The sequence below is a fragment of the Eubalaena glacialis genome, chromosome X (genome assembly GCF_028564815.1).
Source record: "Eubalaena glacialis isolate mEubGla1 chromosome X, mEubGla1.1.hap2.+ XY, whole genome shotgun sequence".
Classification (NCBI taxonomy): Eukaryota; Metazoa; Chordata; class Mammalia; order Artiodactyla; family Balaenidae; genus Eubalaena; species Eubalaena glacialis.
The window spans coordinates 12141148-12161902 of record NC_083736.1 but is presented as its reverse complement, the minus strand read 5'-3'; the positions used below and the strand labels follow the sequence as shown (position 1 = coordinate 12161902).

General features: G+C 38.6%; 1 protein-coding gene across 3 annotated transcripts in view; it reads right to left on the bottom strand.

Moving 5' to 3' along the window:
* Window positions 1-20755, bottom strand: part of GLRA2 (glycine receptor alpha 2) — a 177762-nt gene that overhangs the window by 119716 nt on the left and 37291 nt on the right. For 2 of the 3 annotated variants that reach the window (XM_061178589.1, XM_061178591.1), the window contains exons 3-4: window positions 16257-16324; window positions 7833-8056 (exon numbers count right to left, since the gene is read on the bottom strand). In XM_061178589.1, coding sequence (XP_061034572.1) covers window positions 7833-8056; window positions 16257-16324 — 292 coding nt within the window. Of the gene's footprint in view, window positions 1-7832; window positions 8057-16093; window positions 16162-16256; window positions 16325-20755 lie in introns of all 3 variants that reach the window. The other variant, XM_061178588.1, reaches the window with a different exon arrangement.

Sequence of the window (20755 nt, the reverse complement as noted above, 5' to 3'; positions counted from 1 at the left end):
CGATTTTTTCCCATTTTAAAACGGAGTGTCTTTCCTTTGAATTATGTGCTATGAGAATGCACTAAAGTAATTCATGCATTTCATAAGAGCCATGGTGATATTATTTGTGTTTATTTTGGGATTAATGCCATCCAGGGAGCCTTTGAAAAGCAGCACTGTGGACCAGGCAGAGGCCCACGTCAACATAAGTTCAGCAGGCTCACCAGGGCCTCTGAATTTCCTTTGGCTTCCTGCCACAGGAAAATTCAGGTGATTAATAATGGCAGACTAGCCCTCGAACTCTGCTGGCTCAAATCTACCAGGTGATTTCCTTTAGTCTTACATATCCAGTTAATAATTATCCTAGCCAACCATCTTTGTATAATTGTCTGAAAGTATATAAACCCATAATTCATGAACACATTCTAAAATAATATCTCATGGATACTCCTGCTGGTTGAATCAGAGGGTACAAATGATCTAATTTGCGATTGGGAAATTTCTCAATAGGGAGCTCAGTATTAAGTATTCGTCACGGTGTAAACTATATGTTGACTATAAGGCTGCCTGTTAAACCACAGGTAGTCCAACCTTCCCTACCCCACTCCAAAGTCAGTTCCTCTCCTCAGATATTCAGTTTGGGAGAAAAAGGTTCAAAGATCCAAAAGTAGTTTGAGATAGGCACCTTACAATTCAGAATCTCCTCTTGCTGACTCCCAAACCCTAAGGGACATGAAGGACCCACTCTTATTTCCTCATCCAGAAGGAATTTTGCGGTTTGGGAAAGAGATCATTTTGAGACTTATTATAGACTTATGACGGAGCTAGAAGGAGCCTCAGACTTCATCTCATCTCCTGGTTCAATCTCATTTTATAGTAAGGAAACCGAGACTCAGAATGATAAACTGATGGGGTTAGAGAGGCTGGTCTTTGAGCCTAGAGGATACAGTAAATGATGGAAGGAGGTGTGGCGCTCCTGATGCCCTAAGCTACCTTCTTGGTATTCTGTTCTTTGCACCATCACCTTCAGAGCAAACTCTAATGAATGTTAATGCAGTGGAAAGTTACCTCCAAATGGAGAAAAACCTACTGGTTGCTATTGCTAGTCCAATCAGGCAAACAGTCAAGGAAAAGTGGTCATGCCGCCTGCCATGTATTTCATTGCATAACCCCCTTTTTTTCCTTCAAACAAGGGTAAAGTCCTTACTCTGTTGTGTTTGAACCAGTATTATGCCCTTGAGTGTATGTGTATTTCTGAACCCAATCAGGAGCTCAGCAGAGCTTTCCAGCGCTTTAAGAGAGTCTGTCATGTACAGAGCACACTTTCTAGACTTTAATGCTTCTACCCTCAGACGCATCTTTTTTGAGGACCACTGTCCAAAAGTGCCCCCTCCGCACCACTTAGCTCAGCTCCTGCTGAAGCCACCGGCATATATGCATGCCAGCACCTCCCACCCTCCCAACCTTGCTTGCCCTAGGAAGAAGGGAATCGTGGTTTCCATGGCATTTTCCAGCACTTCTCTGAAGCCTCATTGCTTAATTCTGATGTGGGCGCTTATGTTACAGTCATTAATTACTGCATTAAGTCAAGTCCCAAAACTAATGAGGATTTGGACACAGATTTGGAAAATGAGAATGTAATTTTGCCTGGATTATAGGATATAAAGATAAACATGGTCCAAATATGCACAGAGAGAATAAATCACAGCTTTGCATAGCTGCCTTCTAATAGAAAATATGGGCTTACGTGTCTCATCACAATTGAGAGTAAGATAATCAAAGTATCACCATTGGTAACATTTAGGCAGGTCTTAGTTCACTGTGCATTCTATTTTCAGCTCTGACATCTAAATAAAGAGTGTTCTTTTTTCCTATGCCATAAAAATCATTCTATAGCTAAAGTTAGAATCTTTGAAGTTCTTGTATCAGGCTGTAGGATGAGTCAAGGGTGGGAGGCTATGTTAGAAAAGTTGGCCTTTTATGTGTATGGATAGAGTTGGTGATTAGACAGGATTATTTGGGGAGCTCTGTTGGATGTCTGTCTGGAAATCTACACCCCACCTACTCTCGGTGGTGCCTGTCATCTGTCATCAGAGGTAGAAGGCATGTTAATCCCCAAGAGTTCTCTATGACAACTCAGATACTACTGGGATGGTGGGACACTGAATCATCAACACCTGCAATTATGAATTGAATCAAAAGGAATTAACAAATAAATCACCTCTAACACCATAAAGGAATAAGTTTCAGGTCAGATAAAGTTTGATGATGAGGGGCACAGATGTCTTGGTGATGCGGGGTGCTGTTGTGGAGGATCAATCCCATAACTATTTGTTGTTTGGAGAACTCTATGCAGTTGGCAGGTAGCATAGGGCCCCTAGGTACCTGGTCAGTAAAATAAAAAGACACTGAAGGCAAACAATAATATCCGGAGATCGTAAGGATCTATCCTGGTCAGTTTACTCTTTGTCTTAAAGACTGGGACAGAAAGCACAATCATGAAATTACAAGAAAATACCAAGGGCCCTAGAGTACAGGGCAATGCCACTTTTGACTGTCTATGCATATAGCATACAGTGTATTCTACTAAAGCTTTTAACCAAATCATCTCTTTTTGAAAGCTGAGGAAATAGAGGTTCAGGGAGAGAACAAATTTTCCCTAGGTCACACAGCTAGTTCTGAGGCCAGAGACTCTAGCCCAAGGGTGTTTGACTCTAAAACCCCAGTCTACTATAGTATCAGAAGGAACCAGGATAACATTCAACATCATAAGGTTCAGAGTAGGCACCCCGAACCATACAGCGAGCTGAAAACTGCAAGATGAAGAACATCTTGGTGCTGATTTTACACACTGTAAAATTAAACCAGCAACATAGTTTTGGTGACTAAACATATGTCCACTAACTCTGGTGGGATGAAAATGTATTTCATTTTCAAAAATGAAACAAAAACAGTGAGGTAATCCCTCCATCCTTCTAAAAATGGTAGCCATTTGTTTATCATGTTAACAAATGTGGGAAAAAGCGACTGATTTAAGTTGTAGCAAATATGATTTAAGTTATATAAGGAGGAATTTCTGCACAATGTTAGAGTAACTTATTATAAGATCCAAGGAAAGAATATAAAATCTCCTTCTCTGAAGGTCTTTAAAAATAGAATAAGTTCTCAACAGGTTGCCTGAAGGTAAGGAGTTGACTTAATAACTTTAATGGGTCTTTTCAGCCCTTTAATCCCTGGGATAGTAAAAGTTTTCAGAAAGTAGATATGCTATATAAGCTATACATGCTGTATAAAACTATCAAATGAGCTTCCTATTTGAAGGTCAATTGTGGCATCTTGAATTTAAACAGTCTTTTTAGACATTTGCGAAATTTGAAGATACTTTATATTCTTATCTTAAATCTTACCTTCTTCCTCCACTAGTCCTTTGAAAATTGAGTCCCCAAAAGGTTGGTTCGAAAATGACATGTGTTTGGTGTTGTATTTGTTTGTGTCTTTGGATTTGAGTTGGAGTAAATGAAGAATTAGTGTGGGGTAGGAGATGATAGCTCTGAAATAGAAGTCAAGAGCTTTGATTCTTGTCCTAGCTTTCCTATTTATGGGCTCCATTATTTTAGCCCATTTAACTTTTTAAAGAAGTCACTTCCTCATCAGTAAAACAAGGATATTTTGCCCTGTAATACCTTCAATTTAAAAAAAAAATCCTATGCGTCTATAAAAGTCAGAGTTTCGGCAGAAAAGTCTCAGAAGCAGTGGGAAGTAAGGGAAGAAAACAAATATTAGCAAAGACATTGTGGACATGTGAGACCAGCTGCTCCTCTTTAAAAATGCTCACCCTCTCCTTTTCTCTTTCATATTGCACACCATAGGTCATGATGCCCTGACTTCTACTACGCTTCATTATACTCGATTCAGTAAATATTGTTTGAGCACTAATATGTATTATACTCAAGGCTCACCTCGTAATTCCACTGTGGATTCAGGCCTTTTAAAGTAATATGAATTTAGAATTTGACTGTCTCTGAAGAGGGTATACAAAGCAAGATGTGTGTCCTTGTTTACACTTTGGTCAAGAATGGTCAATACTTAATGGGGTGGGTCAACAAAAATCTTGAAAACAGAGTAAGATCAAACATATGAGGGAAGTGAATAATTAAAAAAGAAATCAGAGGATAAGTGGACAGAAATAGATTTGACACTTTTTCATCATCAGAGACTATGTCCTGCATCACTGGATAGAAATTTTCTAACACTGAGCTAAGACCTTTGGTTCCTATTTAAAAGATTTGTTTAAATTTTACTCAGGTGCCTCAGGTGTTTGAATCTGCAGGACATGTATGGATTTCTGGCCTGCTGTCACTCCCTTTTTTAAATCTTTGTCTTCTGGCAAACAGATATATTACCTCTTGGGAAGTGTGATCTTGCTTGTTATGAAGTCAATGGGCTGCATAGTTCTCTTTGTGTTTTGTTTGGCCATCAAAGCCTTGGGCTTTGGTTTCCATGCAGAGTTAATTCTACCTCTGCTCCTACAAAGCTAAGAAAGCATAGACTTTTTCCTGGCTGAAACGCTACCATCCATTTGCTTTAGGTTTCAGGAAAATTCAAATACAAAACATAACCATAGAACATTATTTTTTTAATGTGGACCAATGTTGAAGTAATTATTAAAATGTGTCAGGTGGAGGCAATTCATGAGTTTATCTTTGGTACTTCTGTTGTATGCCTTCCTTCTATCTTTCTTAACTCTCTTCGTCCTATCTGATTTTTCCTCTCAGGCATCCAACATGCTCTTTCTCACTATTCTTCACAGACATTAAACCTACTATCAGAAAGAAAATTTCGTATCAGCTCTTTATGGCTTAGTATGAATTGAGGACAGCGTATTCCCTCTCCTGGGGGTATTTGCATTGTGAACCTGAGAGTTGAGGGAAAGTCCTTCCTAATGGAATGTCAGCAAGGACTTTCCAGCACCTTTAAGATACCAGAAACTGTACTTTAAACTTGAGTTGGACCTGCAGCTGGGCATATATTAGCACTAATTCCTCCTTACCCTCTAGTTAAATTGAGTCCAGTGACTCAAGTAAACAGGAGTGTGGGTGCCGACCCCCAAATTCTAACAATATTTGAGTCACAGAATTCGTTTGCAAAGTTAGAGCCACTTTTCTTTTCCTTCTTCCCTATTTATTCCTACTACTCAATTTATCTTATGTCTGCCTGCCTTGTTAGACTGGAGCCCTTCCAGGACAGAGACCACATTTTACTCAGCTCTGGATCTCTAGGCCCAGCACAGTGTCTGGCTCATTGAAAACCCTTCCAGGCAAGTAATTAGATTCCTGCAATTCAAATCTGCCAAGAGCTGTGTTTCCCTAAAATGGTGTGCCCAGTTCTCCTACACCAAGGGTGTTTCCCCTGATTTCATAGACTACCCACAATGAAGGGAAAGTCTAAACCAGCCTGCCACAGGACAAACTCCACCCAACCCAAAACAATTGTTGGGGTATTTCAGAGCCTACTGGGAACCAGAGATAGAAGAATTGCCTCTGGATCGAGTCTCGGGAACATTATATTCTTCATGGTTCTAGAATGAAAGGGCCTTTATAGAACAGAAGGGAAAAAAAAAACCTGGTTTTATTTCGGCAGTGCATGATGCCAGGTATTTACTAGAGCAAATGCCACCCAAGGCCCAGAGGGTTAGCTGGAGCAGCTGATACCCTGTGCTGCTTTTTATAACTCTCCTTCCCAGCACCATGCTCTATATATGTCCCATTTCATCAGGTCACATCAACTTAGGTTGTGCCCAATACTGCATCTTACACCAAATGCATCACCATGTGGAATATTCTGTGTTTCCTTAAAAATTTTTATAAAAATAAATGTAAAGTTTCTTAAAAATAAAGTGGGGGAAGTTTCCCTGGTTCTTTGTGGAAGCGGTGACTTTGCCACTTTTTACAAATGAGCAGCCTCTTTCCTTCCAAAAGACATTGCAGCTATCTGCCATCAGCAAGCTGTGAAATTACTAGGTTAAGAATGGAATATACAGTACAGACCTAAATTGTATATAGAGTTGTGAAATACAGTTTTGGTGGTGGTGAGTCTGCAAACTTGTGAAAATCATTTGCAAAGACACTAGCTGTCTTTTTTTTTTTGGTAATAAGATTGGAGAGAAAGGCGGAATTCTCTAAAGGATCTTTAAAATGTCAATATTTATTCAATGTATTCGATTTCTCTCATATACAGTACACTGTCTTGGCCCTTTGGGAGGGGTTACAAAAGATGCAAAATCCGAATATCTTGGCTTTAAAGAGCTTATTATTTAGAAAGAATGTTAACTTAAAAGTGCAAACAGCCATCATTTCATTTATTGAGAACATACTCTGTGTCATGAACTGTGTAAATTTTTATTTACTCTATATCAGGGGTTGGCAAACTATGGCCAAAGAGCTAAATCTAGTCCACCACCTGTTTTTGTAAATAAAGTTTTATTGAAACATGGCCACACCTAATTGTTTGAGTATTGTCTATGGCTGTTTTGTGCTATAATGGCAGAGTTGAGTAGCTCTGACAGAGTTGAGACAGTCTGACCGGCAAAGCTAAAATACTTTCCATCTGCCCTTTACAGAAAATATTTGCTGACCTCTGCTGTATATAATTCATTCTCACAAGAATACTCTGAGATAAATATGGTGTTTCCCATTTTCCAATTAAGGTAACTGAAGGTTATAGCTTATGTAACTTAGTAAGTGGCAAAGCTTCAGTTTAATTCTAGGTTTGTCTGATTCCAAGAGTCTATGTTCTTATGCTATATTTGTGTATAGAAGTAGCCAAAATATGGGGTAGGAAGAAGTCAGAGCCTTACAGATTCACAGAGAAACTATTATTAGAGTTCCAAAAAGGGAGTGATTATTTTGATTGTAGGGTGATAAATATTCTGGAGAAGATCATATTTGAATAAAAAAGCAAAAATGCATCTGAGAAATTTTCTATCCCAAGCTCAAGCCCAAGAAAAGTTAACAGATAAAGATCACATGTTTAGTTAGAAGTAGATCTGGGATTAGAACCAGTTTTCCATTCACTGAGCTCAAAGTATGCTGTCAGTGACGATACTGAGCCATTGAATCTTTGTGTGTGTGTGTGTGTGTGTGTGTGTGTGTGTGTTTAAATGCTATAGAATGGCATAATTATTTGAAATGAGAATTTGTATGTTATTCTCAGTGGTAATTGAACTAAAGGGCCTGCACTTCCTTTATTGAACCAATCAAAAACATATTTGTGGGGCTTCCTTGGTGGCGCAGTGATTGAGAATCCGCCTGCCAATGCAAGGGACACAGGTTCAAGCACTGGTCCGGGAAGATCCTATATGCCATGGAGCAACTAAGCCCGTGAGCCACAACTACTGAGCCTGCGCTCTAGAGCCCACGAGCCACAACTACTGAGCCTGCACACCTAGAGCCCGTGCTTTGCAACAAGAGAAGCCACCGCAATGAGAAGTCCGCACACCGCAAAGAAGAGTACCCCCCGCTCACCGCAACTAGAGAAAGCCCGTGCACAGCAACGAAGACCCAACACAGCCAAAAATAAATAAATAAAATAAACAAATAAATAAAAACATATTTGTGCAGATATTTATATGATATCATCACCTACCCACCATCCTACCAAATATATTTTGGTTATGGTGAATTACATTTCTGAGACCATGGGAACCACTGGCACTCTCACCAACTTTAAGTTTAAATAATAAACAAGAGACCACAAAGGATAATATTCATATGCATCTTGCCCGGCAGAATCATGCAGCTCTAGGTCAGGAGAAAAATGGAGAAGGAAGCAGGGGGCAGCCGAAGGAAGCTTACCTGATACTGTAGAGCACTTTGCCATTTTTTGAAATGCGAAGCAACTTGTTGTCGGTGGTGACATCATGGAAGTTGGCCCCCTTCTCATTGGCAAAGAACAAATCTGGTTTCCAAATGGAGTCCAGCATCGATGGGTCCAAGTCCAGAGAATCATCAGGGTACTCGCTATAAGCCAGCCGTGAATCATTCCACTGTTGTCTCAGAAAAATATTCACTCGGTAGTCCTACAGAAACGCCATGCGTAAGAGTTACTTCTTGCCCACTCTGGCATATTTTCCCCTCACTCTTCTGCCTGATTCGATGCATGCAGTGTTGGTATCTGAGTAAACCCAGCTGTGTATATCTTGGTCAAAATAAACCACTCAGTTCTATTAGGAGTGGGAACAGAGGCGAGAAGGAAAGAAGACTTGACCAAACCAGAACACTAATGGAACGAGTTGAGCTGGTTGAATTTTTGTTTCATTTAATCATTCTGGGAGGAAATAATACTAACTCAATCTGATTTTGCTGTAGAAAAAGGTAATGATAAGTACAGGAGTCAGTCTGTGATGGCAGATTGTCAAATAAAACCGATTCATTTTCCAAATCAGAAATGACATGATCTCTATTTTCAATCTGCTCAGATGCTCTGGGCAGAAGAAAACCCACTCTGTAATTTTGGTAGTAGAAATCTTATCATGAAACTCTGACATGATGGGGCAATATTTTTTAAATTCATCAACATAAATATTAAGATGGTTCATGTTGACAAGATAATTCCCTTACAGCTACTTACTTTTGAAATTCTTAAATATTTTATCATTTCTCTGAATGGGTTGTATCTACAGTAGTCAACTGGATGCTTCATCAAAACAGAAATCTCATGTTTTCCTAATCTGAACACCTTTTGATAAAGGTGTGCCTCCCTGTGGGAGCCTCAGGTACACCCTGTCATTCCCACTTGGCATGGGAATTTTCTTCTGTGCTAATGAATCAGCTTGGGACAGTAACGTCTCTTCAGAGGATTTCTACTCAAAGGTCTTTAGGTTCATGGAAACTGTTGCTTCGCTTGACAGAGCAGACTCAATAAAGGCTTCAACAGTATTCCCTAGTCAAGCAGGACTATGGTTCAGAGCTAACAGTGGTCCACATCTGCCACTGTGATCATTTAGGGTGATATATACTCATCCCATCTTACTCTCTTTCCTTTACTTTTTTCACCTTCATTTGCTTTGTCTCCACATCTTTGTTTGGGCACCTGGATTTTGAGTCATTGTTTACTTTTCTCTAACAGTGACCAACATGTCCTCGGTTTGCCTGAGAACTTTCCCGTTTTAGCCTCAGGTAAAAACGAAGCTTTCAGGGAACCCACTCAGTCCTAGGCAAAACTCAGATGGTTGGTTACTGTATCAGGTACAATGGAGACCACCTCGGGTTGGTCAGTTTTGGTTAATCCCTTTAGAGCCAAAAGAAAATCTGTAAGTAAGTTATAAAGATCAGGGTGTATGGAAGAGAGCTTCAAATCCAGTTCCTTCTGCTTATTACTAAACTCCACAAATTCCCATGACTTTCCCCCCCAAATACAGCCATCCTGACGATCAGGCTGATAGAGTATTTTGGAAGTGGCAGTTCTTAGAAAGAGTGCCCAGTGTGGGTTTAAAGAATGCTAATAATCAAGTAGTTACTAACTTCTGAAAATCAGTCATCAGGACCCAGCTTATTAGGAAAAGCTGAAATATTAAAAGAAATAACCGTACGTTTCTTTGTTGTACAACATAAGGACTTTCTGACTTGGAAAATTTTATCAGCTGACTTTTATTTGGGATTATACCAGGCTTGCACAGCAAATTCCCAGACCTAAGAGGGTGCTGTTGTGAGGCCAGCCAGGCTTCCATCCCATTCTGTTTGCTCACTGGCTGCCCCCTCCTTCCACGAGTGAGCCAAGAGAATGGCAGAACCTCAAAGTTCTCCCCATCACATATTATGCATTTTGGGGATTGTCCAAGGGACCAGAGGGTAGTAACTGGAAAGAGATTACCAGTTCAGTGTTTCATCGGCAACAGGAGTGACTGGAACCTTTGGAGTTTTGTGTGAGTAAAGAGTGGGAATGTGTGATTTGTAGAAAATCAAAACAGGGGCTATTGAAAATATAATAATCCAATTTGCATATAAATAGGCACTGGATAGATCAACTGTGAGATTTTCTTAAGGTTTCCTGAAGGAAAAAAATGCAGTGTCTCCACTGTGTGACATCTACCGCTTTTATTTCCCTTAGGGTGGGAACCAATTATCCTTCATAAAATTTTGTGTGTGGGGGTCTATGAGCTTGTTTCAGTAGGAGAGAAGAGGATGTCATCTCTTAGCCAATTCTGGAGGTAGAAAAACTCTAAGTATAAGAAGTAATGACAGCTGGAAATAACAGAGGTGAATGGGTTAAATTTCTTAGGCCATTGGGAGGCCATTGAGGCCCCCCACCCAAGAAGGAAACATAGAATGGGAGAGGCCATGAGACGCCAGATAGCGAGCATTGGGCAGCAAAATCACCAGGACAACATCGTCGCAGTCCTCCTTTGAACCTGAGAATGATTTAAAGATGCATTTTGAGAGACTCTAGAGAATATTACATTAGTGACATACAATATGAAAACATTGACCTTTTTTTAAAAAAAAAATCTCAATATAAAATTTCCCAGCTAATGTATTAATACATCTTTTTAAAAAGTCTTTCCCACAAGTATTCTTCTCCAGTGTTTCCTGCTTTTCTGTTTTGAATTTTATATATTTAAAATAATAAAACAGGTTCTCCCAATATCAGAACTTTAAAAAGAGCACTGAATCTATCTTATCACAATAGAACCATTAAATATCTAACAGTTAATTTAAAATAAATTAATTAGCCTATTCGTAAGCAAGAATAAGTGGAAAAGTTAGAGGAGAAAATACATTTTACGCCACAATGACAGGAATTATATGAAACAAGACTTTTATTAGATATTTTGGGAGTATTTGTTCTTTATAATGTATAGGAATTAAAATTTTCCATAATTTTGTTCATGATGCTATACATTATTCCAAAATAAATGGCAACCCTTAAAACCTTTAAGAATAGAAAAGGACACCCAAGGATATAGAGAAGTAGATAGCCAAAGAAAAGATTTTCCGCGGCTGTGCCTCTGTAATTCTTTCAGTTCACTATCATTTTCAATGTAGGGTACAAATTTGACGCATGATTTATCTATGCATCACCTCTGTTTATTTACAGATAGGTTTATTCTCTCAAGATATTCCAAACCACAGGAGATAGTTATATTGCTCTGTAGCCTTTCTTTGTCTTTATTTTTGCTTCTAGGTTTAATGAAATATTAAAGAAGTAAATATTAAGAGACATGCTTAAGTGTAGACTGAATTTTCTTTTATACTGCCTTCTCTCTCCAGAGACAGATTCTACTTCAAATAAATGACGTATTTCCTTGTATTAAAATTTGTTTTCCTATGATTGACCCTCTGGGTACTAGATTAGGTAATGGAAACATTCAAATTAAAAAGTGTGTGTGTATGTATATATATTATATATATGTGTGTGTATATATATATGTGTATGTGTGCACATGTGTATGTGTGTAAATACATACACATATCTTTTATTTTTTCAAAAGCTATATGTAAGTCATAGAATCTTTATTATATTCTTAACACAGTTAATAAAAGTACCTATATTCCATACTGTTATTTCATATCAAATTTAGAACTTCTAAAGTTTTACTTTTCTTGGTACCTTCTAATTCTATGCCCATTGCCACAAAGATTGTTTCCTTAAATTGAATTATTTTGTTACTATTATATTTAGTGTAGCATTTGTACATAGAGATTGCCACTCTGTCTCATAAATATTGTTATTAAACTTTACTGCTACTCTCTTTTTATTTTTATAGGTATATATTTTTCAATCCAGTTATGTTATAAAGTTATTAGAGACAAAGATATGCTTTGTGGATTTCCCACAGACCTATATGGCACTTTAGTTTTAACTTCTAGCTACACTGCAGTGAAGTTTTCATCATCTTGAGTCTGTGCTAGCTTTGAATATGGGAAGTTAGCTTTGAATTTGAAATTATGGGAGGGGGGGCAGTTGCTTTATGATGAATCCAGGTTTTAACATTGCATTGTTAATTTAGAGACCAAGGGCACCTTATATCTCAGATTAACAAAATGTTAGGTAGATTCTTGGTTCTCCCTTAAAAAATCAGAAATAAGGAATGTAGCTACCTGCTATTCCTGGTAAGTTAGCATCTCCTTATGAGTTGCTTATGCACCTATAGAATGAAAGGGAGCCTGTAATGTCATTCCAGCAGTTACAGCGTAGCCTGCATTCTCCTAAGGGGCTATGTACACCTTATCCAGTTCTTTAGGAAAGTGATTTCAGATCGGAGATAAAACAACTCTTCACCCTGTAGCGGTAACCAGCAGAGCATGTGGAATTTGGGGAAGAGTTTGGGGAGCTGGAATCATATTCTGGAGATGCTCTCCAAGTGGACACGTTTTGTACACTTTCAGCTCTTTCTACCCCCTTCCCCCTATTGCAGTCTCTCAATATTAAATGAGGAAAGGGTCTGAGTCTGCTGCTGTAGCATGGGGAGTGTTCCAGCACCCATAGGTCCAAATCACACTCTATTCACCCACATCCTTCCAGGCAGTCATTTGGAAGCTTTGAGGAGACTACCTCTTCTCCATTTTCTGATGGCCCAACCTTGGGGACAGCTGTATGCAGATGGCATGCAAATACTCTTGACCTTTACTGACATTATCGATATTCCCAAACTATGCCTTTATAGTAGGAAGGAGGCGGTTGCAAATACACTCCTCATCCTGTAAATTCACTTGCCATCACTAGCTAAAGGAAAAGGGGAAAGAAAGAAAAGGAAATGGTAAACTGACGTTCCAAAACTGAAAGGTAACCTGCCTCATCATACATCCCTTACTGGTCTTCTGAGTCTTTTGGAATCATAATAAAAAAAAAAAAAATTGTTCCACTGAATACTTTTAACACAGGGTCAGCTAGTAATGAACATCACCAGGTCCCTGTGACTCCTAATGAACAGAAGTACATATTTTGAAATAATGTGCATGATCATAATGATCCATAAAAATATTCCCTAGAATAACACAAATATATTGTCCTGTGAGCACAGTCTTTAAACACTACATACCAAAGGCGTAAGAGGCAATACTGTGTCTGTAAGTGAGCCTAATCTTTGTGGGCAGTTAGTACCAGCAGTAATTTGGTGGGATTTCATCAAACATAAGGGGGCAGACTGGATAGAACCAAAAGAAAGTCATATCACATTCTTAAAACAGATAATTATTGCCTCTTATTTAGAAACAAACATCCAAACTAAATTCTTCAATAATGGTATCAAGGGTCGTGGGATAAGAGTGGGACATGAGGGAAGAGAGGGAAATCAACATGTTCAGAAACTCAAAATTCTGAGACATTCTTGGAAAATAATCATTCCAGAAAACATAGAGAAAGCAAAACTATTATCCCCCCCCCATAGCACTAATCAACGTCCTCAATGACTACATATATTACTGTGCATAAAACCTAAGGGCCTGATGTCTTGACTCCAACTAAAGACAGTTCAAGGAAGAATCTGTTTCTGTTTAACTTTTTTGACCATTTTTTTGAGTCACATTTTGTGAGAATATTCGTGGATGGTAGAATCTCAGGGTTTTGGTAAGGGAAGCTCAGGCTGTGATGACACTCTGTGGGTACATCAGGTAGCTCCCCAGGCAGGGCCTAAGAGGTCTGGGAAAGTAAGACCTTTTCAAGGTGGAGCATTTCTCATGTTCTTATGAGCCCCTGAATAATGTCCATTTTAAATAGTGATGCCTTAGATCCCGGAGTTGGCAACCTATGGCCTGTGGGCCAAATTTGGCCATAGCCTGTGTTTATAAGTAGTTTTTTTTGGAGTACAGCCACACCCATTTGCTTACTATTGTTTATGGCTGCTTTTATGCCAAAAGGGCAGAATTAAGTAGTTGTGACAGAGACTGTCTGGTCCTCAAAGTCTTAAGTATTTACTGTCTGGGTTTTTAGAGAAAAATGTTTGCCAGTCCCTACCCTACATGACATGAGGATTTATTCTTTGATTTAAGCATGGTAGAGTTTCAAAAAACATTTTTTTTTAGTTTCACACAAAAGCCATAATTGAAGAAAATAAAAGATATTTTTTAAAAGCCAAATTCAGTTTGTCATTACATCAGAAGCTAAGAAATAAAATAAAAGAAGCACAATACACATCATTCTTCTGATCATGCGATTCAATACGTCTCATACAGCAGAATAGACAGGCTGTTGATATTACACTTGGACAACGATTTCCAAATTTTCGCATAGGAAACATGACAAAGGACACCTTAATAAGTGGCCAAGAAGCACCTAAGCAGCCCATTTATTAAACACCTTCAGTAGCTCTTAAAGACACAGGAAAGCAAGGATATCCATCGTTTCCATTTTCATCTCCTTAAATGTTTAGCTTTTTCTTGCATTAATGAACACTGAAAAGGTGTACATTTACATTTTTGATTGAGGGTAAAATGCAATGAGGAGATTTAATCAAAGCAACTTAAGGGTCTAATTAATGCAATCAGCGTTAGGTCGTGCAAATATTGTCATTGAATGCCATCGTGTAAAGCTGGTGATAGTGATTTGGGCGGCTGGAAGATTTGCCCCTCTGTTACCAGGATAAAACCAGGAGGGGAGAGACAGAAACTGAATGCCAAGTACAGAGTTGGAGTCTTCTTTCCATGTTCAGCTTTTCTTATGAGTCATTTAATAACCCTAACAAAACTATCCTGGTTGGGTAAAATTCTTAATGCACTACATACTGTCAAAGCCCCAAAAGTCTCGTTTCTGGACAATGCTGTGTCAGAATAATATTAAAAAGGGTAGTGGAGTTGCATTATGTCTGACTTGCCAGTGGAAAGGAGTGATAAGAGGTAAATTATTCTTTTCTAACATCAAGGACACCAAAAAGTACAGTAATTTGTTAAACACAATCCTGGTAGCCTAAAAGAGAGAATTCATAAACACAGGGGAACACTATTTTTTACTTCTCAATGGCATTATGCTCATTATTTCACTTCTTGAGTGTTTCTAGGACATCGGCCACCATAGTAGTATAGTCAAGCTCAACTATAGTTTATTTCGATCTCATCCAATAATATGGCTATATACTTTACATAGTACTGAAAATTTGAACCAGCCAATTGACTTAGGACTTAAATTGCATGGGGGCCAAGAAAATGTTTTACCCAAAATGTAATCTCCACACGATAGCCTAGCACTGTAAGTCTACTGATCTAATAGGCTGTGTCACAGGCAACAACACCATCTTGACACTGATAAGGAATCTTGGTGGATTTTACAGTATCTGAGATCTTTTTCATGTATGTGAAACATGTCTGCACTTAGATTGTGATGGGTTTTTATTAGTTTTTTATGTTTATGTTTTTTTTTTTTTTGGAAAAGCCATGCATGTGATGTAATTGCTTTGGACTTGGAACAACTTTCTATTGCCACCAAACTGTGTGTGTGTGTGTGTGTGTGTGTGTGTGTGTGTGTGCGCGCGTGTGTGTGTTCATTGTAAGGTCAGCTCCTTGGCGTATATCTTAAATCAGCGGTCCCCAGCCTTTTTGGTACCAGGGACCAGTTTCGTGGAAGACAATTTTTCCATGGACTGGGGGCGGGGTGGGGGTGGGGGATGGTTGGGTGGTTCAGGTGGTAATGCGAGCGATGCGGAGCTGCAGATGAAGCTTCGCTCGCTAGCCCGCCACTCACCTCCTGCTGTGCGGCCCAGTTCCTAACAGGCCTCAGACCGGTAACAGTGCGAGGCCAGGGGGTTGGGGACCCCTGTCTTAAGTGTAGCATGTCTGAGGCTTGATTATGTTAAAACTTCCCATTATATGAAAAATATCTCCCAAACTTTGAAATTTGTATTTCTGAAACATTGGAGATGCAAATATTTAAATATCCTTAACTATAAACCATGCTTAATACTGATAATTCTACCTAAATCTAACCGAACATCATGTGTTTCCAAAATTTCTCTGGCATGATGGATAAAAGATTATTGAATTTTAAATAAATAACTAATTGTTTTCTAGAGGTGAATGAACTTGGAAATTGGCACTCAGTAAATGTCCCACAAATATACAACAGTACTCTTTGATTGCATGTCCCATTCCTTCACACGATGGCTTCAGTGCTCAGTCCCACTCACCATTGTAGTTTCTGCTATTGACCCAAAGCTGTTGATAAATATGTTGCAGGTAACATTTACAGGAGGCCCTGCAAGTTGAACAATAAATAGAAAATTTGACAGGTTGTGTTCACGGCATAATCAAGTCACGTTTTTCTGTTGCCAGTGGCGTTGTAGCACTTACCATGGTGGTTTCTGTGACTGATCCAAAACTGTTGATAAAAATATTGCAAGTAACGTTTACTGGAGGACCTGCAGAACGCAATAAGAATGTTGCAAGAGACATTGAAGCAAAAATACAGCTCCATCAACATCTGTGCAAATGACTAGAGATGTAAACAAAATTAAAATGATGGTGAGATTGCAAAAAAAAAAAAAAAGTTTTACCCAGAGAGGTTAACAGTGATAGCATTCCCACTAGCATTTCCAATAATGACAGTTATGCAATGATAACTTACCCTGAAGAGTTTTGGATTTGGAAAATATAAGCTGAAGACTATTAAATGGAATTCATTGTCAATAGTTGCTATCAAAATTGCCTTTTGGGTGGGTGGCTTTCTTTGACCTTAGGCTCATCAACATTGCAGATGTCAACAGTAGGCTCCCATGGTGATGAAATAGCCCACGTTTATGAGTTCAAATGGAGCTGCGTTTTGAACTGTGGATGGGTCAGGAATATCCACCTCCTTTCGTGTGATACCCTTTAAATCAGTGGATCTAGTTTGATTCTCTTGATACCTCTGAATTTACCCTATTCCTTCTTTATATCCTGTGACCCCCCCCAATGAAAAATGATGCACAGAAATACAAAATCAAAGAAAATTAGCTCATTTTAAGAAACAAACACAGCAGTGTCACTTAATGTCCAGACTGTTGCCTCAGTAAATATACTGTAAAGAAAGATTTATTAATCCTAGATGTGCTGTGAACAAAGAGCCTACTTTTTCCTCCAGAGACGGAGGGACTAACTCTCTTTCCTCTTGCCCTTTGTCTCTCATCCAAGCACTAACCAGGCCTGACTCTGCTTAGCTTCAGAGATGAGGTATAATCAGGCGTGTTCAAGGGGTATGGCCACAGACTCTTTGCCCTTTGACAACAGATAAATCACTTTCTGATGACTTCCAGTTTCATGTTATGCTGAGTAGTATGTAGTTTCCCCATAATGCTTTCTGAGATAAGAAATGGTTCATACTGCCATGAACTGTCTATTCACTCACTGCTTTCCCCTGTGGAAATTTGTCTCTTTTCACTTGACAAAGGCTCAGCAACCTGGTGCAAGCTACACCCCAGTTGGCTCAGTACCCAACAAGCCGGTAGGATCTGAATGAGGAGGAGTTTGACTTGAGGCCTCCCTCAAAGGCTGGTAGTAAAACACAGCTGTGGCCACACTTGAGCGCCATGTTTTTACTTCTACAAGTCCACATTGAGTTCTCAAAATGAGGAAAGGAAAAGGGCTCAACAGCTAACGTACATCCCCAGGCAAGGACTTTTGGTAAAAGAAGGAGCAAGGAGTTTGGGTAAAAGAGATGTATTGAGCTGTTTTTCTTTTTAACATAACTAACTTTTCTGTTTTTAGTGGGAAAAAAATGTGTTTATTTTTTAAGAAGTGTTTGTAGGCATGGAATCATAGGCACCACCATATTACCAAAACATTTTCAGCCTGCATCTTTGAAATATTCCATCTTTTAGTTCATCCCTCTGTTATTCAGCATCTGCCAAATTGACTTCTTCTCCATGGTCACTTCCTACTCTGCTTGATTTTGTTTTTTTGTTTTGGTTACTCAAAACAAACAAAACAAAGCAAAACAAAAAACAAAAAGAGTCTCTTTCTTGGCCGTAGAATTTTATTCTATAACAAATATATTCTTCTGCTAATACGAAATAAATTAGACAAGGTAGAGGCACGTCATGAGAAATTGTGTATCTTTGCTTTTTTTTCCTCTCTTCACAAGAAAATATTTCCTTTTAGATGGTCCAATTCAGGATGGAAAACTTTCATGAATTTTTATATGCAAGATAGAAAATGAATGATGTGGGAAAAGAAACAGGAAAGAGAGAAATGTCATCTTAACAGGAAGAATTTGAAAATCCAAATGTAGGTTGTCTTGTACTGTACATTATCTGATTGTCTGGCCTCCCCACCTGGCTTGAAACCAATTAGGAGGCTGGATCCTACCATCATATATCTGTTTTTAACCTTCCCAGTAAATGACAGTGTGAGTATATTGCTAGCATTCAAAATATTTTTTAAGCCACCACATATTGACACACTGTACTAAGCACATTTTAAAAATTACCTAGTTTAATCCTCACAAAAGAGGAATTGTTTTACTGCTCCAATAAATATTTTCAGATGAGGAAACTGGGGGTTAGAAAGGTTAAGTGACTTGCTTAAAGTCATGCCACAGTAATTAGAGAAGCTGAGACTCAATGTCTCATCATTCTGATTCCAAAAACCTAAACTTTCAACCACTTTGCTGCACTGGATTCATTGCATAATATCCTCTGACCTGCCAACCATGGTATTTCCCATTGGTTTGTACATTTCTGGGACAATTTAATCCTTTACATCTGATCGCTTCAATCTTGGGCATTGCCTTAAGGTTCATTTGCATTTGGATATAAAACCTTGGGAAGAAAAAAAGTAACTTTTTTTGATAAGGGATTAGCACATGCGTATAATAAGAGCCCACATATATTAAAACCTCGCTGCATGCCAGCGAGTGCCTTATTTCATTCTTCAGTAATTACATGCTTCCATGTCCCCCATTTTATGGATGAGGAAACTGAGGCATAAAGGAAATTCATTAATTTTCCCAAGGTCACAGAGTGTGTAAGAGGCAGAAACTGCCTAACTTTAGGGACACCTTTTTAAACTACAGGGATAAAATGCCTGAGGCCAATAGACTCATTCTAAGGATAGAAGTTACCTAAATATGGGAATATGCCTGCAAGTTCTTTGGGTTGAATGATAGAATTGTTTTTCACTTTTAAGAGTTATCCTGACATGTGCCAGCACAACCTTCCCTCTGTGTTTTAGCCCAATAATCTGCTACGGTGTTCTAATTAACAAGAACACATTCTTAGATGTGAGCACCAGCGAATGAATGTGTTCTATAAACTGCAGAAAGAGTTAACACTAGTTAACCTCATCTAATTGATTGATCAGCAAAGATATTCCAAAGTGAATTGGATGAGAATTTGACTGGGAAGAAGAATTATGTAGACATCTAATCTCTCATATCCCTATCCTCCCCTCCCTCCCTCCCTTCCTTCCTTGTCTCCTCTCCCGTCTACCCTCTCTCCCTCCCTCTTTTCCTTTCTTTCTCACTCTCTTCCTTTATTTTTTGCCTTATTCTTATGAGAAAGAACAACCTTGCCATAACTCAAGTATAAATGGAAGTAAAAAATATATTTAGAATACTTCATAGGGATTTGGAAAAATGGCTCCCCTCCCTGACCCCCAGCACAAGGTATAACAAACCTCATCCCATACTGATCCTCTTTGTTGCTAAATATCTCTCTCAGACTATCTTCTTTGGAGTAAGGCATTTGTTTTGGTAACCCAAGGAAAATTACAGTTATGCTACTTGAGAGGGATAATAGAGTTATTGATTATTGCTCATTAACATCTTCAGTTTTGGATCAATTGATCAAATTCGCCGTAAGAGGGAATAGGATCACTGTGAATAGTGCATCCTAACTATTGTATCCCCTGCTACTCAAACCGGGGTTGGAAGATCAGCAGAATCAGCACCACCTGGGACCTTGTTGGTTCCAGAAACTCAGGCCCCATTCAAGTCCTGCTGAAGTGGTCTGCACTTTAACAAGGGGGATTTGTTCCTGCAGATCAATTTTTTCTCCCTTTCAAGATCAAAATCATTTCTTTGTTTCATTCAGTCTTTCATGAGTGTTCCTTGAAATGTTAACTCTAGTCCATTAATAAAACTTCTAAGGTCAAACCCAAAGTTGTGCAACCATCACCACTATCTATTTATAAAACTTTTCCATCACTTCAAACAGAAACTTTGTAACCATTAAGCAATAGTGCCCCATACTTCTCTCTCTCCAGCCCCCCGGCAACTTTTAATCTACTTTGTGTCTCTATAAATTTGTCTATTGAAGATATTTCATATAAGTAGAATCATACAATATTTGTCCTTTGTGTCTGGCTTCTTTCACTTAGCATAATGATTTCAGGGTTCATCCATGTTGTAGCATGTATCAGAACTTCTTTTTTATGGCTCAGTAATAATCCATTGTATATATACTACATTTAAAAAATTTTTCTGTTGGTGGACACTAGGGCTGTTTTCAACTTTTGGCTATTGTCAGTAATGCTGCAATGAATTATTTGAGTTTCTGCTTTCAATTCTTTTGAGTATATATCTAGGAGTGAAATTGCTGGGTCATATGGTAATTCTATGTTTAACTTTTTAAGGAACTGCCATGCTGTTTTCCACATTGGCTACACCATTTTACATTGCCACAATGTATAAGACTTCTAATTTTTCCACATCTTCACCCATGCTTACTTTCCATTTTTTGATAATTGGTATCCTAGTAGGTGTGAAGTGGTTTTGAATTTCATTTCCCTAACGACTGATGACATTGAGCATCTTTCCATGTGATTATTTGCTATCTTCTTTGGAGAAAAGTCTATTTTTGTATTGGGTGGGTTGT